The following is a 24,826-nucleotide window of genomic DNA, read 5'->3' on the forward strand; positions in this document are numbered from 1 at the left end:
ATTAAGTTGGAAGTACTGTGAGTTTCCACTCTCTTCTACCCACACAGACTGTTCCATTATTTACAATGCATTAGTGAGGTACATTTGTTGCAACTGATGAATCAATATCAATATAGTATTACTAACTAAAATCCATAGTCCTGTTTAGGTTCACTCTTTGAGTTATAGAAGTCATGTGTTTACTATTTCAATATCATGCAAAATAGCTTCACTTCCCTAAAAAAGTCCTTTGCTCCATCCATTCATCACTCTCCCCATGAAACTCTGCAAACAACTCTTGGCTTTACTGGCCTACCATTTGGCCTTTTCTAAACGGTAATATGGCTTGTATTATACATTTTTCAGAGTAGCTTCTTTCACTGAGAAATATGCATTTCAGATTCCTCCATTCTAGTACTAAAAACATTGTGGTACAGTCATAAGGACAAATATACAGGCCAATGGAAAAGAATTCAGAGTCCAGAAATAAGTCCATATATCTAAGGCCATAAATATTATAAAAGATTTATTTATTTAAAAAGCAGAGTGACAGAGATAGGGACAGAAAGAGAGAGTTAGGGCCGGTGCCGCGGCTCAATAGGCTAATCTTCCCCCTGCGGCGCCGGCACCCTGGGTTCTAGTCCTGGTCGGGGCGCCGGATTCTGTCCCAGTTGCTCCTCTTCCTGTCCAGCTCTCTGCTATGGCCTGGGAGTGCAGTGGAGGATGGCCCAAGTCCTTGGGCCCTGCACCCGCATGGGAGACCAGGAGAGGCACCTGGCTCCTGGCTTCAGATCAGCGCGGTGTGCCGGCCGCAGTGCGTAGGCCACAGCAGCCACTGGGGGGTGAACCAACAGAAAAGGAAGACCTTTCTCTCTGTCTCTCACTCTCTCTCACTGTCCACTCTGCTTATCAAAAAAAAAAAAAAAAAGAGAGAGAGAGAGAGAGAGAGAGAGAATTAGGTACTTTCCATCTGGTGATTCACTCCCCAAATGCTTACAACAGCCAGGAGCAGGCCAGGCCAAAGCCAGGAGCCCAGAACTCCACCTGGGCTTCCCACATAGGTGGCAGGGATCCAAGTATTGAGCCATCATCTGCAGCCATCCCAGGCATACTGACAGGAAGCTGAGTCAGAAGCAAAGGCACTCTGCCTTGAATTGGCACTCTGCTGGGCAACACAGGCATCCCAAGGAGCTTAAACTACAGCCATAATGATGCCAGCTACATGGTCAATAGATTTTTGACAAGGACACCAAGACAATTCAATGGAAAGAAAGGAGAGTCTTTACAACAAATTACTCTGGAACAATTGAACATTAACATGGAAAAGAATAAACTTAGCTGCTTCCTTCACACCATGTACAAATATTAGCAAATCTATGAAATTTCAAAATTTATTAACTAAATTATTTGCAAACTAAAACCATTTTTAAAATCCAGAATATAGAAATTAGTCTTACAACCTAATAATGAAAACAGAAATATCTGATAAAAAAAATAGAAAAATAACTTGCACAGACATTTCCCAAAAAATGTATAAAATATCTAACAAGCTCGCACACACACACACAAATGCTCACCATAACTAGCCATAAATAACTGCAGTTTAAAACCACAAAGAGATACTATTTCATTCTTACAGTATGACCATAATTTTAAAAACAAAATAAAAACAAAACATTAGCAACGATATAGAGAAACTGGAACCTTTATATACTGCTATGGTAATATAAAAATGATGTAGCCACTATGCAAAACAGTTTGGCAGTTCCTCAAAAAGTTAAACAAAGAGGAGCCCAAATTGTGATACAGTAGGTTGAACCACTGCTTGTGATGCCAGCATCCCATATCAGAGGGCTAGTTGAAATCCCAGCTGCTCCACTTTTGATCCAGCTTCCTGCTAATGTTCCTTGGAAGGCAGAGGATGATGGCTCAGGTGTTTGGACCCCTGCCACCTATGAGGAAGACCTGGATGGAGATCCTGGATCCTGGCTTTGGCCTAGCCCAGACCTAGCTGTTACAGCCATTTGGGGAATGATCCACAAGATCAACGTTCTCCTCTCCTTCTTCCTCTCTCTGTTGCTATGCCTTTCAAATAAACAAATCTCTCTTTTTTTTTAAGTTAAACACATGGACCAGCACTGTGGCATAATGGGTAAAGCTGCCACCTGCAGTGCTGGCATCCAATATGGGTGCCAGTTTGAATCCCACTCCCCTATCCCCAATCTAGCTCCCTACTATTGCACCTGGAAAAGCAGAAGATGGCTCAAGGGGGAGACCTGGAAGAAGTTCCTGGCTCCTGGCTTAGGATCAGCCCAGCTCTGGCTCCTGAGGCCATTTGGGGAGTGAACCAGCAAATGGAGCATCTCTCTCCCTCTCTCTCTGCCTCTGCCTCTCTGTAACTCTGCCTTTCAAATAAATAAATAAATAAATCTTTTTTAAAAATTCAAACACTGAGAATCTTTCATAAAAAAGAATTTTAGACTCACCATTAGTAAAGAATGTGCTAATCATAAAGCCAAATAATATTAAGCTGATGACATATAACAGGAAAAAGACAGTAACTACTGATGGATCACTGTGTTGAAGGATTCTCTCATGGACAATCTGGCAAAACATTCAGGAATCTGATTTAGACATAGTCAAAGTAGTATTATAGAAAAAAAATTGAAGAAAAATATTTAGTGGTCCCAGTGAAATGGGTCTCTCTGCTCAGTGAAATACAAATTAACTCATTTCTCACAGACCAATCATCTAAGTCTACTGCTTTGTTTGCTGATAAACTAAGCATTTACTGAATCTCTGCATTGGAATCAATGAAAATACATTTACTATTCTGCAAACTAAAATTCACTAAGACCCCCCCCACCCCAATTACTTTATCCCTCTCAAAGCTTAGCTGCAATACTTTGTATTAAAATAAATACTTGCCTTGAAAAATAGAACTGCACACAGTAAAGTGATGATAATTAAATATAACATGAGGTATGTGACAAAATATGAAGCCCAGAGCATACCATTACTGAGTCCTATCATGAGCTGGTACTCCTGTGGGAGAGTTAACACAAACCAAATACAAAGAACAATTTGTGGCTTTCAAAACACATTCACATATATGAGCTGATTTAATTACCACAATGACTTATACAGGTTAAGTACTATCATCCCATTTTACAGGGGAAAAATTCAAGATCAGAAGATTCTGTTGACTGATCAAGCCATCCCCTTAGGGAGTGACAATATTGTGACTTCAACTCAGAATTCTGAGTCTGGTGGTCTTCTCTCCAATAACTTACCAGTTATAGTTCTGTCATAATAAATCCTTAAATAAAAATTTAAAATGCAGAAAGACTGCCCTTCTTTTAACTATGTCCCCCTTCAGGAAGTAATAAGACAAAAAGTAAATAAACTTTAATTCCATTATAGATTAGAGCAGGGATAGGCAGACTACAGTCCATGAGCCAATGCAGACATCTCATACTCTTTTGTAAATAAAGTTTACTGATACACGGACATGCTCACTCACTTCTTTGTTTTACTGTGCCTACTCTCATCCTACAACTGATCTAAATCAAACCTCTGCATATATTAGAAAGGGTTACACAGCAGCAAAACTCCCTGTTCCCTGCTCTTCATGCTCTACAATGCTGTCTGCATGTTTCTGAGATCACTTTTTAGTGCTTAAAAAAAAACTTGGATAACTTCAATTTTTATGAGCAATTAAATGATTCATGAACTTGGAAATACCCTAAGCCAGCAAAGAATCATGGAACTCTGTCACCAATGTGAACAGGGCAATATTGATAGAAAGTAAAAGGAAGCAACATACAGAAACAGCCTGACTGCACCTTGGTGTTTGCCTTATTTGGAACCATCTAAGCAGTTTGCAGCTTGTGACTGGCTGAAAGCTCAGCAGGGATGACAGGTCAAGATTTATGCACTTGTTACAAGAATATGCTCTTAAGTTAGGGTTCAGTTTGTTTGTAAGTTAAGTTATAGTTAGTGTACTGATTACAGAGATAACTTTAAGCCAAATTTAACAATTAGGCCATTTTAGTCAGCCTCTCAATTCTGAGAGATTAAAACCTTGGGCACTGAAACCACTTTCAATTGCCATCATAATGGACTTGTTTTGTCCCTTTATGAAATTCACATCTAACAAGACCATATTCATTGTATGATTCTTTATGCTTTCTTCATGTTTTAGAAGTTTGGGTCACAATTCTGAGACAGAATCCAGATACCATAATCCTCAACGTCAAAATCCTGAAAGATCAAAATCTTTAAAGCCCCAAATTCCAAAAGATAAAATTCCAAAAAGGAAGTTTGGAAAAAGTAATTTAAAAAGTAGTTAAAACAACTTCATTTACATTTTAAAGGGTAATTTATTTGAAAAACTAAAAAAACAACAGAATACTTCTTAGACCACTTCACACAATAGGCAATAACAAATATTTTTACAAGAATAATCACTCAGGTATATAGAACAGTAGTCATATGTGTATAAGAGTTATAAACAGACAAACTATATTCATAAAGAAATAAGTAAAAAACATAACAAATGCATGCCACTATGGGTGGCAATTGTGTGCACACAAACTTTCATAACAGCAGTCATGAGAAACACCACAACAGACAACCTCAATCCATGATTGATCATCACCACATATATGGCCATTTTATCTTTCACAAATGCAGGAAGATGAAAGAGTGTATCTTCATTTCCTGAGGAAGCTTTAGCATTTTTATTCCATACACAGTGCTTATACACAAAGTCACCATCATGATAATGCACTTGTGTGGAATCAAATTTACAAAGCACTACATTAAAATTAAACTCTAACATTCTTTATACAACTTGTATCTCAGAATTGGAGATATGTGAATATGAAATATACAGTGCAGGGAATTTTAAAAATGTGATACTGAAACAGGTGTTTTGTACAGTGTTTAACATACTGTTTTTGGGACACCTGTATCCTACATCAATGAGTCTGGGTTCAAGTCTTCTCTGCTTCTGATTCCAGCTTCCTGTCAATGCATACTCTGGGAGGCGGCAGTTCTAGTTTAAGTAGTTGAGTCCCTGACACCTGTGCAGAAGACACAGATTGAGCTCTGGACTCCTGTCTTTGACCTGGACCAGTCTTGCTGTTGTGAGTATTTGATGGAAGATCTCTGACTGTGTGTCTGTCTCTCTCTCTCTCTCTCTCTCTAATTAAAAAAAAATAAAAACCTTTTAAAATCTGAATTCTTAACAAGTAATGCTGACAATTTAAAGTAATAGTAAAAATTGAAAGAAAAAAACTAAAAAGAAAAATTTGACATAAAAAATGTACCAAAGGGGTAGATTATGGGCAATTATACGTAGATATCCAAAACAGCCGATTGACATGATCTTCAAGTATTTTTTTAAATACTAATATGTTTTCCCTGTTAAAAAATGTGAAGGATTGAAAAAAAATCAAGTGGCTGTAAATATGTGAATTTATTTCTGGGTTGTCTATTCTGCTGCTTTAATCTATAGGTCTGTTTTTACGCTTATACTATGCTTTTTTGATTACTATAACTTTATAGTATGTTTTGAAGTCAGATATTGGAATGCCCCAGCTTTGTTTATTTTGTTCAGGATTATTTTTGTTACTTGAGGTCTTCTGTGATTGTATTTTTTGAAATAAATTTTTCACTTATTTGAAAGGCAGGCAGACAGACACCTGGGCGTTGTGGTGCAGTGGTTTAAGCTGCCCCTTGAGACACCTGCATCCTATATCAGAGGGCTGATTCAGGTTCCGGCATCTCTGCTTGATTCATTTTCCTCGTAATGCATCCTGAGAGGCAACCAGTGATGGCTCAAGTGCTTGGACACCTGCCACCCAAATGGGAGACCCAGAAGGGGTTCTGGGTTCCTAGCTTCAGCCTGGCACTCTCTCTGTCACTTTGCCTTTCAAGTATATGAAAAGGAAACCTATTTTTCCTTGATGATATGACTCTCCTGGGAGAATGCCTTCACACTAACTATCTGCATGGCAGATCTTCCACACCTAGTCCAATCAGGCTCATACTGAATCTTCTCTGAAAACACTTCCACAGACACATCCAAAATAATGCCTGATCAGTCTTCTAGGTATTGGTCCTGCCTGAAAGGATGCAATGATTCTGCACACAACCAAAAATACACTAATCCCCTCCTGAGAATTCAGGTTTCAACCCCTATTATATAGCCTTGAATGTCTTTAGTTCCAATGTGAATTGCAGATTTGGGCTTTCAGGGTTTCAACATTCAGGATTTTAATCTCCATGGATGGTGATTTTTGGATTACGGTGTTTGGGAATGTCTTTTAGAATTATGACTGGCACTGATATTTTTGTGATTCTAACTGTAAAGAAACTCTTCTTAGTCTAACTGTAAAGAAACTCTTCTTAGTCAAAGAAAAAAGGCAAGAAAAAAAAATAAAGAGCATCCAATTTAGAAAGGAGGAAGTCAAGTTATCCCTGTTCACTAAGAAAGAAATTTCATTCATAATACTTACTAAAACCAGCCACGAATAAATTTAACCAAGGAAGTAAATAACTTCTACAATGAAAATTGTAAGACATAAAGGCAGGAAGTAGAAGACATCAAAAAATAAAAAGATATCCTATGTTTATGGATTGGAAGCATTAAAATTGTTAAAATGTCCATATTGCTAAAGTAATTTACAGGTTCCATATATAACTTTGAAAATACAAATGACATTCTTCACAAAACTAGAAAGAACAATCACAGAAGACTCCAGGTATCCAAAACAATCCCGAACAAAATAAACAAAGCTGGAACATCACAATATCTGACTTCAAAACATACTGCAAGTTATAGTAATCAAAAAAGCATGGTACAATCATAAAAACAGACCTACAGATTAATGCAGCAGAACAGACACCCCAGAAATAAATTTATACCATTTAAAACCAACTGAGTTTTTTCAATCCTTCACATTTTTACATAGACAGCATATTAGTATTTTTGTCACAATAAATTAACTACCTACGGCCAGCGCCGTGGCTCACTAGGCTAATCATCCGCCTAGCGGCGCAGGCACACCAGGTTCTAGTCCCGGTTGGGGTGCCGGATTCTGTCCCGGTTGCCCCTCTTCCAGGCCAGCTCTCTGCTGTGGCTTGGGAGTGCAGTGGAGGATGGCCCAAGTCCTTGGGCCCTGCACCCCATGGGAGACCATAAGTACCTGGCTCCTGCCATCGGATCAGCACGGTGCGCCGGCCATGGCGGCCATTGGAGGGTGAACCAACGGCAAAAAGGAAGACCTTTCTCTCTGTCTGTGTCTCTCACTGTCTACTCTGCCTGTCAAAAAAAAAAAAATTAACTACCTACAACTTCCTCTATTTTTTATCCAAATTCCTTTAATTCCTCTAATAATCAACATTCTGTGTTCAGATTGAGTCTTTTTTTAAAAAAAAATTAGCACTCAAATATAAGAGAGAACATGCAGAATTTGTTTTTCTATGTCTGGATTTTCACTAATGATGTCTTCCAATTCCATCCATTTTACTGAAAATGACAAGATTTCATTTTTTAAAAAAGATTTATTTATTTGAAAGCCAGAGTTACACAGAGAGAGGAGAGGCAGAGAGAGAGAGAGAGAGAGAGGTCTTCCATCCACTGGTTCACTCTCCAGATGGCCACACTGGCTGGAGCTGCACCGATCTGAAGCCAGGAGCCAGGAGCTTCTTCTGGGTCTCCCATGCAGGTGCAGGGGCCCAAGGACCCGGCCATCTTCTATTGTTTTTCTAGGCCATAGCAGAGAGCTGGATCGGAAATGGAGCAGCCAGGTCTCAAACCTACGCCCATATGGGATGCCGGCACTTCAGGCCTGAGTGTTAACCCACTGCACCACAGCGCCGGCCCCAAGATTTCATTTTTTAAAGCTGAATAGTATTCCACTGTATATATGTGTATGTATATGTATATTTTCTTTATCCATTTATATGATAGACAGCTTGGTTGATTCTTTGTTTTGGCTACTGTAAACAGTGCTGTTATAAACATGTTGGAACAGGTGTCTCTTTGATAGAATAATTTTATGTCCTCTGGGTATATACACAGAAGTGGGATTGCTGAATCAAATGTAAGTTCAATTTCTAGGTTTTTTTTTTTTCATTTTTTCCATTTCTAGCTTACAAAGGAAATTCAAATTAAAATAAAAGTGAAATTCCACCATACATCCTCCAGAATGGTCAGAATTAAAAGGGACTAATAAGCCGGCGCCGCGGCTCAATAGGCTAATCCTCCACCTTGCGGTGCCGGCACACCGGGTTCTAGTCCCGGTTGGGGCGCCAGATTCTGTCCCGGTTGCCCCTCTTCCAGGCCAGCTCTCTGCTATGGCCAGGGAGTGCAGTGGAGGATGGCCCAGGTGCTTGGGCCCTGCACCCCATGGGAGACCAGGAAAAGCACCTGGCTCCTGGCTCCTGCCATTGGATCAGCACGGTGCACCGGCTGCAGCGGCGGCCATTGGAGGGTGAACCAACGGCAAAAGGAAGACCTTTCTCTCTCTGTCTCTCTCTCTCACTGTCCACTCTGCCTGTCAAAAAAAAAAAAAAGGGACTAATATTGCCAAGTGTTAGCAAACATACAGAGCAAAAGTAATTCTCATTCATTACTGTTATGAGAATAAATTGACACACCACTTTGGGAAAATATTTGGCCTTATTTAATAATGTTGAAAACAGACATACTATATGCTCTACCACTTTAAATCCAGGTATATACCCACTCAAAAAATGTGTACATATGTACAAAATTTTCACAGCAGCCCACTGTAAAAGCTCAATATTCAAACAATCAAATGCCCATCAACAGCAGAGTGACAATCTGTGATTAATTCATTAAAAAGGCATATTATATTGCATTGAAAATGGCCAAACTACACTAAATGGAATACATTCATGGAATACCATGAATATGCTCACAGACACAAAAGGATAGCTATTGCATAATTCTACTTCAAGTTCAAAATCAGGTCAGGCTAATATAGAGCTTTAGAAGTTAAGATAATGATTATCTCTGGGGAAGAAAGTTTAGTAACTTGAAAAAAACATGAGGGAGTTTCTCGATTGCCAGCAATATTCTACTTCTTGACTACCACAATTATATAGACATATTCACACTTGATAATTAACAGTGCTGCACACGTAGATATGTATATTTTTATGAGGATTCTTCAAAAAGTTCAAAGAAATTGTTTATTACAAAAAAACTATGCATGGATTTCAAAAGTTTTTGAACCAAAATAAACAACTTTTAATTCAACTTTTTGAATAACTTTTTGAAGTACTCTCATATAAATATTCTTTAATTGGATTTTTTTTTTTTTTTGGACAGGCAGAGTGGACAGTAAGAGAGACAAAGAGAAAGGTCTTCCTTTGCCATTGGTTTACCCCCAATGGCCACTGCGGCCAGCGCACCACGCTGATCTGAAGCCAGGGGCCAGGTGCTCCTCCTGGTCTCCCATGTGGGTGCAGGGCCCAAGGACTTGGGCCATCCTCCACTGCACTCCCTGGCCACAGCAGAGAGCTGGCCTGGAAGAGGGGCAACCGGGACAGAATCCAGCACCCCGACCGGGACTAGAACCCGGTGTGCCGGCGCCGCAGGCGGAGGATTAGCCTAGTGAGCTGCGGTGCCGGACCTTTAATTGAAATTTTAAAAATAAAAAGTAGCTAACACTTTAAGTAACATAATTTAGGTCTGCATGATATGATCTGGAGATACAAAGTGAAAGCTGGTAAACTGCAGTTAAAAGTTGAAAATACATTTCAAAGTTGTTATTCACTGGTTTGACAAGAGAAAGACATTCCAGTCAAAGAAAATAAAGAGGGTCTGAGCCAGCGCTGTGGCCTAGTGGGTAAACCATCACCTGCAGTGCCAGCATCCCATGTGGGCACCAATTCAAGTCCCAGCTGCTCCACTTCCAATCCAGCTTTCTGCTATGGCTTAGGAAAGCAGTAAAAGATGACCCAAGTCCCTGGGCCCCTGCACCTGCATGGAAAGACCCAGAGGGGGCTCCTCGCTCCTGGCTTCAGATCGGTGCAGCTCCAGCCATTGCAGCCGGTTGGGGAATGAATCAGTGGATGGAAGACCGACCTGTCTCTCTCTCTTTCTCTCTGTAACTACTTTTCAAGTAAATAAATAAATCTTAAAAATAAAATAAAATGGCTCATAGTGAACCATGTTTAATTTGAGGGAAAAAGAACGTAATACAGAATAAGAGTAAGGAGCAAGGAAGAGATGGGGGGGGGGATGGAAGGAAGAAAGAGAGAGGGAGAATATTAGGAAAACCAATCAGGCTGTTTCTGAAACAATAAGATCGTGAAAAATTCGTAAGAACTGCAATTAGAAAATGGCATTACCATAAATGTAGAGAAGACAAAACATGTGAGAGAAGAGAGAGCAGAAAGAAGAAAAATTTATATTGGTTGGCATCTACTGCACACAGGGACAAAGAAAACACACAGATAATGAATACTAACAGCTATACCTAACATTTCCTGTGCTGTGCACTAGCAAGTGGTATCATGACAATTCTTCCTATAGGAGTATTTACATCTCTATTATAAATATGAGGCACAGAGAAGTTAAGGAACTCACCCAAAAGTTACAGAGACGGGACGTTGTGGGAGTCTCAAGTTCTATATGGTACTGATAAGACTGAGGTTTCAAGCAGAGTGATTGGGGGTGACAATTTCAACAGAGTAATAACCATGGATGCTGGGAAGAGGTACAATCCCTTGCCTAGAAGAAGAATGACTTTTCTGTCTATCCAAATCTGCCCTCATTAAGCCCAGGCATCAGGGAACAGTGTATTACTCAACCTCAATATAATTAGACAAGCCCCCAGAACACCCTAAGAACAATCTGATATATGGAAAAGAAAGTCCTTGAAAGAAGTACGTGCAAAGTTTCAACAACTAAATTTAATTATATGCATATCCATTTCTACTAATTTCTACCTCCAAATCCATCCTTAGCTCAGGCCCTCTCTGCTTTTCTCCTGATCAGTGACAGTTTCTTCATATCTGTTTCCTCACCTTAAGCCTTGCATTCTCCATCAAACTTAAGTGTATCTTAAATTTATCAAATATAAGAGCTCATAAATTATTTTGGCCTTTATATTCCAAATGTTTGAGAAATTTAATATTTGACCTTTCTCCACAGCAATATTTTCAAATATCTGTTTAATCAATAAAGCTACACGCCAAATCAGGAATTTAGGTAACAGATAACATCAGAAAATGGATAAGTGGTATATTGTACACTGTTAATTGACTTATATTTGCATATTGTTACAGCAATACAATTCACTTTTCTAACTGTGTAGACATAACCAACCCTCCACAAAATATTACCAATAAAATGAAGTTACCTTTAGTCTGTTTTCCTTTTCTGACACAATGCTCCTGACAAGGGTAAATAAATTGTGAGAAAATACAAATAAAATAATCCATGGAAATAAACTTATAAAACTCCACATATGATCATCATGATAATATTCAGGATATGGAAATCTTCTAGCAAAAATTTGTAATCCAGCCATCAGTGCTTCAGCTTTGTCACTATGATATGACATGATAGCTTTATCTAGGGAACGCTGCACAACCAGAAACCCTCTATTGAGGTACCCTAAATGAGAAAACAAAGATTTTCAGGGATAGAATACAACAGTACAGCAATAAAACTAAACACACACACACACATACAACTTTTAATAAAGAAAATAAAACAATTTCACAAACACCTTTTTATCATTTTGGACAAAATATACAATAAATAGCACGGAAATGTATTAGCCTTGTCCCAAAACTAAAATACATATTACATGAAAATGGTATGGCTGTTTTATGCAATTTTATCAGCCAAACCGATTAAGAATTCAAGCAAATACTACACACACCTTTGGCCATGACTTCAATGTATGTGTCCCTCTGGAATTCAAATGTTGGAACGTTATATCCAATGTAAGGGTTGTCAAAGGTAGGATCTTTAAGAAAGTGATTATATGCATGCCCCACCCTCACAAATTAAATTAGTGCTCTTATATAAAAGAAATTGAAGATAGTACCTTCTATGATTAAATATGGTTTGTCCCCATGGATTCATGCAGGAGGTTAATTCCTAAGGACATGTTAATGTTATTGAGGTAGAAACATAACCTGGCTATGGTGTTTAGGGTGGAGCTCCCATGATTGACTCCTACTCACTTTATGAACAGGAAGAGGCACAAAGCCACAGACATGTGCACTCCTTGTCTCTCATCATGTGATGCTGAAGGATTCTGCCAGCAAGAAGGCCATATGCCTTGCAGTGACACAGCCAAGAGGGATCCTCATAAGAGTCTACACTCTGCTATTTGCCTGAAGCCTCCAAAACTGTGAGCCTTTCTTTAAAAGCTCAGGTATTTTGTTACAGTTAAAAAAAATCTAATGCAGAAAACTAGTTTGGAGGCGATTATTGCTTTCTCTTTCTCTATGCCTCCCTTGGGAGTGCCTGTCCTGCTACTGTATTCTGGATGTCTGTAATTTTGGTTTGTTCTTTTCTTTATTTCACAAGAGTTCATGGAATAAAAAGTTTGCCTTAAGTCTCAGATGAAAATTTAGACTTTTAAACTAATGCTGGACTGAGTTAAGACTCTGGAACTACTGGGAATGGCATGGTTGTTGTATGGGAGAAGAACATGGTTTTTTGAGGACCAAGAGCAGAATACTACAATTCCTGTATGGTATGTTCCCCTGGATTCATGCAGAAGTTTAATTCCAAAAATCACATGTTAATGATATTAAAATGGCAGAAACTTTATGATATCTAAAGGTGGGTCTTTGGGAAATGATTCAATTAGAAAAGGCCATTAGGGTTCAGTCACCATAACTGAATTGTAGGGGCCTTCTAAGGAGACACACACACACACACACACACACACTGTGTTCCCTGTCTCTTGCCATGGGATCTTACGCCACCTAAATACTGCCAGCAAGAAAGCTAACACTAGAGGGGACTCCTAGATGTTGCATCTCCAGAATCATGAACCAAAATAAGCCTCCTTTATTTATAAAGTAGTCTGCCTCAAGAACTTTGTTATACTAGTGGAAAATGTATTAACACAGTGCCTTAGTCCCTGTTGCCCTTTTCCCCTTCCACCATGTGAGGATCTGTCGCTCCCCCTCTTCGTGGAGGAACGACACAGGACCCTGTGCTGTTCTTTTGTCTGCTCGGCCCTCCCCGGGTTTGCTGCTGGTTCTTCCCGGGTTGGCTACCGTCCCTTCCACCTCCGTGGAAGGGCGGTTCCCCCTGCCACTTTCCCCACTTCCGCGGGGGAGTGGCACACTGCTGGCCGGCTCTCTCGGGAGCTGCTCAGGTGTTCCCTTTAGATGTTCCTGGTGCATGTTGTCTCTCTCCTCCTTTATAGTCCTCTTCCACCAATCCCAACTCTGCTACCCACACGCCGAGTACGCTGCTCTCCTCCAATCAGGAGCAGGATCAGCTCCTGCAGGTCATCACTCAAGTTGGCGAGAGGCAGCTGCATAGAAGCTTGTTTACTCCTCTCCCAGTGCCATATTGTGGGAGAGCAGATGCATAGAATAAGTCTTAATTCGAGTAACTTAGTCTAATCTGAGTTGCTCCCCACAAGGATCCAGTGACCATTCCATCAAAGGGATGTAACAAGGTACCAGGTTGCAGCACGTAACAATCCCTTACTAGATATGGAATTTCTAGCACCTTGATCTTACACTTTCCAGACTTCAGATTTGTAAGAAATAAATTTCTATTATTTTCAAATTGCCCAATCTGTCTTTTTTTATTATAGATCTAGAACAGATTAAGACACCACTATACACTGGACATATAAATCTGCATATTCTTAGAATTGTATCTATGAACTATGAACTAGAATTGTGTCTACGAACATGAAATTTGTTCTCTTTATATTAATAAAATAATGTAAATTTAAAATAGAAATGACATTCAAAATAAGAAAATTATACAATCTCATTTACAGTAACATCAAATAGAATAAAATATTTAGTAATAAAGCTAATGAAGGAAATTAAAGAAATATACTGAAAACTACAAAACTGCTGAAAAGAAATTTAAGACACAAATAGTGGAAAGACTTTCCATGTTCATGTATAAGGAGAAATATTAATATCCATACTATTAAAGTAAACATTAATTTTAATAGCTACTTTATAGTCTGTCAAATGATTGATCATATTCTTTTTTAAGATTTATTTATTTGTTTGCAAAGTAGAATTACAGACAGAGAGAGGGAAAGACAGAGAGAAAGGTCTTCCATCTGCTGGTTCATGCCCCAAATGGCCACAACAGCCAGAGCTGAGTTGATCAGAATCCAATAACCAGGAGCTTCCACAGGGTCTCCCACACTGATGCAAGACTTGAGCACTTGGGCCATCTTCCAATGCTTTCCCTGGCCATAAGCAAAGAGCTGGAATGGAAGAGGAACAGCCAGGACACAAACTGGTACCCATATGTTATGCCAGTACCACAGGAGACTTAGCCTACTATACCATAGTGCTGGCCCCTGATTTATCATATTCTTAACTGGATCCAGAATACAAACTATTTTGACTGTTTACATTTTTTTTTACTGATAATGTTAAACTACATGTAGTTTTCATCTTCTGTTGATTAATTCCTTAAAGAAAATTATCAGAAATATTAAACTTGAAGCCCTTATTGGTTTTTTTTCTTCTACATAATTTGTACAACTGAAAAAGAATTTAAAATTGCCATTGCATAATTAAAAATCATTCAGCTCAAAAGTATATAGAATGCAGGCCATGTTAATATATAAAATATGTGTCCATTCAGCAGATGGAAAATGTACCTAAGATTATATAAATGCACAGATACACAAAGTTTAGGAAATTATTTACAATAATAAAAAGACAATTTTAAAATGTATAAAATTCTCTATATGCTTAATTAAAAATAAATTGAAAAATTTACTGTTACAATAAACAACTTTTTCACATGTTGAAAGAAATGAATTATATACGTACTACCCACATGCAACAAAAGTAGTAATGTAACAGTGTGCTTATAGATCTACTCACAAGGATCTCCTCCATCACTTTTATTTGGGTTCCTGGGTCCTAGTGTAGGTATTCTTGGAAAGAGAAAAGATGTTTTCCAGCCTTCTGATTGTCGGCTAGCAGGGACAGAACTGTAATTACTAAAACGCAAGTGATATGTTACCTAAAATGAACAATAGAAAACAAACATTTAAACCAATGAACATTGAAAACCAAATATTAATAGTGAAAGGAAAATAAAACACAAACTTTTAAATTGTTTCTTGGACAGTATGAACAATTTAGGATTGTGAATCATGAGAAACAACACTATTACTATAATATAGGACAAATAGCAAACCAAGCATGCTGAAATTACAGTCAAAAAGCAAAATCAACATGTTTTATCTGTCCCCTGTGAACTTTATGACATTTTGCTTCTGAGTTACACAATAGTGGCATCTTGATCATCATTGTGAATATATTTTTCTAGACCTAGAATCAGTATGTCTACTGAGTGAACACCAAAAGTCTATTACAGTGACACCAATAACATGAAAATAACAGATCCCAGGCTTCACCGCTGGAGTCCAGCTCCAACAGGTCCAGGGGTTCCCAAAGGTGTGAGAGGTGTCGATGTAGGAAGAAATGAGAGACACACTCACAGCAAAGCTGAAGGCGTGGCTCTAGCTCTCTAGCAGTAGACTTTATTTTTATATCATAAGTCACATAATGATTCTTTCTTCTTACAATAACAAGTCTGCTGTCCATTTTCTTAGAACCATTGACCTTGTATTTTACGTTCCCTCTAAATTCTATGTCTACATCTAGTTACAACTTCTTTGATTTTCAAGGGCATATTCAGAGCATGGGTTACAATCACAGACAGGTGCAAGACAATGGGCTGCCCTCACAAGCCAAGGCCTAGAGTGTTGCTGAGATATGCAGAAATTGGTTACACAAGATAGAATATTACCTTCCTAATCTAATCTTTACTAGAAGCCCCAATGTTCAAAGTAGGCCCTTTTCAAAATGTATCCCCTCTTTTGCAATTATTTCTGTAACTCTTTCCTTTTTTTTAAATTTATTTATTTGAGAGGTAGAGTTACAGACAGTGAGAGGGAGAGACAGAGAGGTCTTCCTTCCATTGGTTTACTCCCCAGATGGCTGCAACGGCTGGAGCTACGCCGATCTGAAGCCAGGAGCCAGGTGCTTCTTCCTGGTCTCCCATGCGAGTGCAGGGGCCCAAAAATTTGGGCCATCTTCTACTGCTTTCCCAGGCCACAGTAGAGAGCTGGATTGGAAGAGGTACAGCCAGGACTAGAATTGGTGCCCATATGGGATGCCAGCGCCACAGGCAAAGGATTAACCTACTGTGCCACAGAGCCGGCCCCTCTTTAATTTCTTTATTGTACTTATCTAAAGGTTCACTTAGACCATTTCCACAGTTTTGTCATCCTAACCATTGTTGTATTTGTAGTACATATTGAATTAAAGCTTTAATAACATTTATCTTTGTTCTAGTGGGAAGTATATACCAGGGAGCCTGTTGCCTTTTAATTCTTTTCCACAAACAGCTCAACCTCACATAAAGCATCAACACCTTCTCCTAAATAACATTATGCTTAAAATCCTACCAAGCAGTGGACATTTTGGGAATTATGAGACCAAGCGCTCTTCTGTAAAATTAGAAATATAGAAATCATTAGCGGGACCACCAGGAAGTCCCAGCTTTCTTATGCAGAGTGTAGTTCCCAACAAACCTAAAACCAACAAGAGGACCGCAGCTGTCGTTCTCATGTCTTGCTGAGACAGACTTTCTGCTGTGACCCTGTCAGCCAGCCGAAGATGCCCTGGCCTCACCACTTCAGCACCCATCCCACCACAGAATGAACAGCCATCAGCTCCTCACAGACAAGATCACTTTGTTTTGGGAAAAAGCCGGAATCATCTGTGTTGTCCACAGAGCTGAACTTAAAATGCATTAAGAGACCAGGATAAGTACCTGGCTCCTGCCATCGGATCAAGTGCAGTGCGCCAGCCTCCGCGGCAGCCATTGGAGGGTGTACCAACAGCAAAAGGAAGACCTTTCTCTCTGTCTCTCTCTCTCACTGTCCACTCTGCCTGTCAAAAAAAAAAATCAACAGAAATAAGAATTGGTTTTTGGAAAAGACAAAGTTGAAAAGTGTTTATCTACAATAAAAGAGAGGAAATAAATAATGAAAATAAATAATGAAAGAGAATATTATTACAATTGATACCACAGAAAGACAAGGTATCCTAAGAGGCTATGTGAACAATTCTGTGTCAAAAACTTAGATGATCTAGAAAAATAAATTCCAAGACACATAAAGCCTATAAGACTTAATCATTAAGAAACAGAAAATCTAAACAGATCAATAATAAATAATAATACCGTTAACTAGTAAAAGGTCTCCTGTCAAGGAACAACTAGAAGGATGGGCATTTGGCCCGGCGACTTAAGTTGCCCTTGGGATATCTACATTCAAAACTGAAGTGCCTGGTTCAAGTCCCAATTCCTATGTTCAGGATCCAGCTTCCTGTTAATGTGCATCCAGAGAGGCAGCAGATGACAGCTCAAGTAAGTGGGTCTCTGCCACCCACAAGGGAGATCCAAATGGAGCTCTGGGCTCCTGGCTTCACCCTGGCCCAGGTCTGGCTGCTGTAGTCATTTGAAAAGTAAACCAGAAGATAGAGGAACTCCATCTCTCTGTCTTTCTGCATTTCAAATAAACTGAAGATTTTAAAATTTTTAAAAGAAAGACCTAGAACCTTATGGCATGTATTACTGTTACATCATACCAAACAATTAAAGAATTCATACTGAGAATCCGCAAACTACTCAAAAAATGGAATAAAAATAATAAATAATAAACAGGTAAGACTGTTTCCAAATTCTCTTTATGAGACAATATTACTATGATACCAATGCCAGACAAAGACATCACAAGAAAACAACAGCCAACTTTCTTGGGGATGACAAATATAAAAATGTTCAATGAATACTAGAAACCAAACATAACAACATATTAAAATGATCAAGTGAGATTTATCCCTGAGATGCAAGAATAGTTCAACAAATCCAAGTCAATAAATGTAATTTATCACATTAGTAGAATGAAGGACAAAAATCATGTGATCATCTCATAGATACAATAAAAGATTTTGACAAAATTCAATGTCCTTTCATTATAAAAGCTCTCAACAAGTTATGTATAGAATGAATATACTTCAATATAACAAAGACCACATACGATAAGTCCCAGCTAATATTATATTCAACAGTGAAAAAAATGAAACTTTTTTTCTAATATTCAGAACACAGCAAGAATGGCTATTCCTGCCACATCTAATCAACACAGTATTGGAAGATTGCTAGAGCAATTAGACAAGGAAAATAAACAAAAAGCCTTCAAACAGGAAAGGAAGACATGAAATTACTGCTATTCACTCTGGCCTCAGAATCAGCCCTTAAGGCATTCGGATCTGGCTAAAAATCCTATGATAGTTTCTCAGGCATGGAAAGCCAAGACACTGTGGCAAGAAAAATGACCTAAATGAAAGATCTCTGTGAATGAGATCCCAGCAGAAAGAATGGGCCATCAAAGAAGGAGGTACCTTTCTCTGAAGGGAGGAGAGAACTTCCACTTTGACTATGGCCTTGTCTAAATAAGATCAGAGTTTGTGAACTCAAGAGGCTTCCATAGCCTTGGCAGCTCATGACAAGAGCCTCGGGAGATTACTGACATCATAAATAAGAGTGTCAATTGTTAAATCAACAACAGGAGTCACTGTGCACCTATTCCCCACGTAGGATCTCTGTCCTTAATGTGTTGTACTATGAGAATTAACAGTAAAACTACTACTCAAACAGTACTCTATACTTTGTGTGTTTGTGTGGGTGCAGTCTGTTGAAATCTTTAATTAGTATATACTAAGTTGATCTTCTATAAAGATAATTGAAAATGAATCTTGATGAAGAATGGGATGGGAGAGGGAGTGGGAGATAGGATGGTTGTGGGTGGGAGGGAGGTTATGGGGGGAAAAGCCACTATAATCCAAAAGCTGTACTTTGGAAATTTATATTTATTAAATAAAAGTTGGAAAAAAAAGAAATTATTGCTGATGCTGATTTTATATATATAATATACAAAAAGAATATAAATATATATAAAGAATATAAAGAATCTGGCCAGTACCACAGCTCAGTAGGCTAATCCTCTGCCTGCAGCGCCAGCACACCGGGTTCTAGTCCTGGTTGGGGTGCCGGATTCTGTCCTGGTTGCCCCTCTTCCAGGCCAGCTCTCTGCTATGGCCCCGGAGTGCAGTGGAGGATGGCCCAAGTCCTTGGGCCCTGCACCTGCATGGGAGACCAGGAGAAGCACCTGGCTCCTGCCTTCGGATCAGCACGATGTGCCAGCCACAGCACACCGGCCGTGGCGGCCACTGGAGGGTGAACCAACAGCTAAAGGAAGACCTTTCTCTCTGTCTCTCTCTCTCTCACTGTCCACTCTGCCTGTCAAAAAAAAAAAAAAAAGAATATAAAGAATCTACCAAAAACTATTAGAACTAATAAATACAAACAGTAAAGCTCATGGAACAAAATTACACAAAATAAGTGGTATTTCTATGCATTAACAATGAACTATGAAAAAAAAAGGAATCAAGAGTACAAACACATTTACAATAGGTACCCAAAAAATACCTACACATAAATTTAACCAAGGAGATGAAAGTCTTATACAGTGGAAACTATAAAACATTTAAAGAAAGATACTAAAGAAGACATAAATAAGAAGAATCCTATGTTCATGGTTTGGAAGAATTAATATTGTTAAAGTATTCATGTAACCCACAGCAATTTACAGATTCTAAGCAATCCCTTTCAAAATTCCAATATCATTTTTCATAGAAATAGAAAAAACAAAATTCATATGTGTCGCTCCCCTTCTTCGTGGAGGAACGACACTAAACCCTGCCTAGGCTTCATATCCGAGTCACGGCACCATTATGTCGCTCCCCGTCTTCGTGGAGGAACGACACAGGACCTTGCGTTGTTCTTTCGTCTGCTCGGCCCTCCCCGGGTTTGCTGCTGGTTCTTCCCGGGTTGGCTACCGTCCTTTCCACCTCCGTGGAAGGGCGGTTCCCCCTGCCACTTTCCCCACTTCCGCGGGGGAGCGGCACACCACCGGCCGGCTCTCTCGGGGGCTGCTCAGGTGTTCCTTCAGATAGATGTTCCCTGGTGCATGTTGTCTCTCTCCTCCTTTATAGTCCTCTTCCACCAATCCCAACTCTGCTATCCACACGCCGAGTACGCTGCTCTCCTCCAATCAGGAGCAGGTCCTACAGTTTATTGGTTGAACTGGAGGCAGCTGTGTAGAAGCTGTTACTCCCTTCTCAGCGCCATATTGTGGGAGAGCAGATGCACAGAATAAGTCTTAATTCCAGTAACTTAGTCTAGTCCGAGTTGCTCCCAGTTGCTCCCCACAATATGGAGACCAAAAAAAAAAGCCAAGAAAATCATGTGCACAAAGAACAAAGCTGGAGGCATCACACTGCCTGATTTCAAACTATACTACAAAGCAATAATAATTAAAGTAGAATGGAATTAGCATAAAAATAGACAAATCAATCAATGTAATAGAATAGGAAGCCCAGAAATGAACCCTTGCATCCATGGTTAATTGATTTTTTTATTTTTTGACAGGCAGAGTGGACAGTGAGAAAGACAGACAGAGAGAAAGGTCTTCCTTTTTGCCGTTGGTTCACCCTCTAATGGCCGCCGCGGCTGGCGCTTCGCGCTGATCCAAAGCCAGGAGCCAGGTGCTTCTCCTGGTCTCCCATGGGGTGCAGGGCCCAAGCACTTGGGCCATCCTCCACTGCACTCCCGGGCCATAGCAGAGGGCTGGCCTGGAAGAGGGGCAACCAGGACAGAATCCGGCACCTCGACCAGGACTAGAACCCGGTGTGCTGGCGCTGCAAGGCAGAGGATTAGCCTAGTGAGCCGTGGCGCTGGCCCGATAAATTTACTTTTAAAAAGTTAAAGTGTATACAGTGTGATGGTTCATTACGTATATGTACTGTGTAATGATCAAATCAAGGTAGTTAGCGTTTCTGTCTCCTTAAATATTTTTAAAAAATTTTATTAACAACTAATAATGTACATTAGTGAAAAAAGAACAGTCTGTTCAATAAATAGTGTTGAGAAAACTGAGAATCTATATGCAAAAGAATGAAATAAGACCTTTAACACACAGTAAATACAAATAATTGATTAAAAGTAGATAAAAGATTTAATGACAAGACCTGAAATTTCAAAACTGCTGGAAGGAAACATGGTGGGAAAGCTACATAACTCTGATCTGAGCAATGATTTTTTTTTTTTTTGGATATGACCTCATATGCAGAGGCAACAAAAGGAAAAATAGATAGATGAGATTATATCAACAGAAAATCTCCTGCACAAGAAAGAAAGAAATTAACACAATCTGAAGATTAAAAAAAATTTGCAAGAAGTTAACACCCTAAATACATAGAGAACTCAAACAAATATATAGATAGAAAAACAAACAGTCTGGTTAGAAATGGACAAGAGACATTTCTTAAAAGAATACATATAAATTAGCCAACAGATATATGGAAAATGCTCAACATCAATAATTATTAGTAAAATGAGAATTAAAGCCAGAGTGTGGTATGATCTCAAGCCTGTCAGAATGACTACCATCTCTTTTTTTTTTAAGATTTTTTTATTTTATTTATTTGAAAGACAGAGTTACAGAGAGAGGTAGAGACAGAGAGAGAAGTCTTCTATCCACTGGTTCACTCCCCAGTTGGCCGCAACAGCCGGAGCTGTGCCGATCCAAAGCCAGGAGCCAGAAGCTTCCTCCAGGTCTCCCATGTGGGTGCAGTGGCCCAAGGATGACTATTATCAAAAAGAACAAGTATAGCAAGTGTTCATGGGGAAATGGGGAATTGTTGGTGGGAATGTAAATTGGTACAAATACTATGGACACTGTGTGGTGGTTCCTCAAAAATGAAAAATAGAATTACTATAGATCTAGCAATGCTACTGCTGGGTATATATCCAAAATATGTGAAAGCAGTGTCTCAAAGACACACTTGCACTCTCATGTTCACGATTTACAATACTGATGCCATACTTATTCACAATATCCAAGTCATGGAATCAGATAAAGAAAATGCTGTGTATGGACATGGTGGAATACTACAAAGCCTTTTCAAAGAAAATTTCTGTCATTTTTTAAAAAACATGGACAGAATTGGAAAACATTACACTAAGTGAAATAAACCAGGCACAGGACAAATACCACGTTTTCTACTTATACATGCAATCTAAAACAATTGAACTTAGAGGAGCTAGGAGTATAGTGGTGGAGGGTAGAATGAATGGGGAGATGATAGTAAAAGGGTATCAAGCTTTAGACAGGAGGAATAGTTTTTTTTTTAATAAACCTTTTGCACAGCATAGTGAACATAGTTAATAACTAGTTCACAGAGTAAATGTTAAATATTCTCACCAAAATATGGTGAATATTTTAGGTGATGGATTTGTTCACTAGCTCCATTACTCCACACGATATTCATAAGTCAGAACTTTCATTTTTATATAGATGACTAACATGAGTCAATTTACAAAAAAGAATATTAATTTCCTTTCCTATTATATCAGCAGATTATAGTACAGCAAAAATATCTCCTTCAAAAAGTGAATGTCAAATAAGAGAAAAATATCTTATATGTATTAATAGTAGCAGTGATAAAATTTGAATGTGGAATATCACCTACTTTAAATATTGAATGAAAATATAACTATATATCTAGAGATCTGAGTAAACTTCAAAGTCATAGTGGACATCAGTAATTAAATGAACTAACAGACTGGTTTGCTGAAAGTGTATAACAGAGTCAAAACAGAGAAAACAATAAGATCAGAAAGACCAGGCAGACACACTAAGTCAAGGCAAACATACACATATTCATTTACTTAACACCAAGTTTTAAGTAGCTACAGCATGTTTAAATATTAATACATAATCCTTAACCTCAAGGAACTAACAAGGTATAACAGAGACACAGAAGAGAGAGAGGAAGTCTTTATATAGTATTCAGAGCAAGAAAAAGAACTAATGAGTTACTCAAAGAGACAAAAGAGCATAATCAGAGGAAGAAATGCAAAAAATAAAGCAGTGCATCCAGGAAGCTGCTACTGGTTCGTTACTACTAGAGCATAGGGTTCCAAGAAAGAAAAGGCCATATAAGGCTGGAGAGGTTTGTAGAAACCAAGCAACTGGAGCTGGCATTGTGGTACAGTGGGTTAAACCACAGTCTATGAAGCTGCCATCCCATACTGGAGTGCCTTTTTCAATCCTGGCTGTTCTACTTGCTGTCTAGTGACTTGCTCATATGCCTGAGAAAGCAGCAGAAGATGGACCAAGTACTTGGGCCCTGCCACCCATATGGGAAACACTGATGGAATTCCTGGCTCCTGGTCCAGGCTACCAAGGCCATGTAGGGAGTCAACCAGCATATAAAACTGTCTCTTTCTCTCTTCTGCTCTCCCTCTCTCTGTAGAAGAAAGAAGAAAAAATTAAGATGAAAGAAGAAAGAAGAGGAGGAGGAGGTGGTGGATGAGGAGAAGAAGGAGAAGGAAGAAGGAGAAAAGAAAGAAGAGAGAGGAGGAAGGAAGGGAGGGAGGGAAGGAGGGAGGAAAGAGAAAGAGAGAGAAAGAGGGAGGGAGGGAGGAAGAAAGGAAGGGAGGAAGAAAGAGAGAGAGAGAAAGAAAGAACAAAGAGAGGCAGAAAGAAAGAAGGGAAGGGGAAGAAGGAGGAGGGGGAGAGGGAAGAGAAGGAGGAGTAGGAGGTAGCTGAGGGTCTTAAATCCCACACAAAGGACCTTCCATAGGTAAAAGGAAACACCTAACATATTTAAAGCAGGACAGTGATGAAATCTTTTCTGTGTTATTAATAGATCATTATGTTACCCATATAGAAAGATTAAGTCTTGGGGCCCACACTGTGGCATAATGGGTTAAGCCACCACTTGCAGTACACACATCCCATATGGGCACAGGTTCAAGTCCTGGCTGCTCCACTTCCAATCCAGCTCCCTGCTAATGCTCCTGGGAAAAGCAGCAGCAGATGATCCAAGTCCTTTGGCCCCTGTAAACAAATGGGAGACCTAGAAGTTGTTCCTGGCTCCTGGCTTCAGCCTGGCCCAAACCCAGTCATTGTGGCTATTTGGGGGAGTGAACCAGAGGATGAAAGATCTCTCTCTCTCTCTCTCTCTCTCTCTCTCTCTCTCTCTCTCTTTCAAATAAATAAAAATAAATCTTTTTTAAGAAGGAAAGGAAAAAAGTCTTGTACAGGAAAATCAGCTGAACTACAGAAGAGCTGGTGGTTATAGTAGGATCTATATTACCCATTAAGTAAGAAAACATAGATAAGAAATTTTTTAGTACATTGTGGGGGAAAAGTACAGGCACCTGGGAAAATTACCCAGGAAAAATTGTCCAGAATCCATTCCAAACGATAGACCCAAGGAATAAACAATGAATCTTGCAACTGTAAATACAAAGCCAGAAGTCTTATGTATACCAATGATCCTTTATCAATATCAGCAGACACTTCTGGAATAGCAATTTGAATGAAATACATACATACAGAAAGAGTGAGAAGGGAATGGGGCAGAAAGAAGGAATACCTACTCTCCTACCAGTTACTAATCTTTTTTACTT

General features: G+C 39.2%; 1 protein-coding gene across 1 annotated transcript in view; it reads right to left on the bottom strand.

Moving 5' to 3' along the window:
* The window catches only part of LOC100352755 (phospholipid-transporting ATPase ABCA3), a 182,954-nt gene that overhangs the window by 143,391 nt on the left and 14,737 nt on the right, over nucleotides 1-24,826 (bottom strand). Inside the window, exons 5-8 of the mRNA XM_089320830.1 lie at nucleotides 15,091-15,232; nucleotides 11,385-11,641; nucleotides 2,908-3,024; nucleotides 2,466-2,583 (exon numbers count right to left, since the gene is read on the bottom strand). Coding sequence (XP_089176956.1) covers nucleotides 2,466-2,583; nucleotides 2,908-3,024; nucleotides 11,385-11,641; nucleotides 15,091-15,232 — 634 coding nt within the window. The remainder of the gene's footprint in view (nucleotides 1-2,465; nucleotides 2,584-2,907; nucleotides 3,025-11,384; nucleotides 11,642-15,090; nucleotides 15,233-24,826) is intronic.

Source organism: Oryctolagus cuniculus, chromosome 19, assembly GCF_051225735.1.
Source record: "Oryctolagus cuniculus isolate XC-2025 breed Fujian yellow rabbit chromosome 19, ASM5122573v1, whole genome shotgun sequence".
Classification (NCBI taxonomy): Eukaryota; Metazoa; Chordata; class Mammalia; order Lagomorpha; family Leporidae; genus Oryctolagus; species Oryctolagus cuniculus.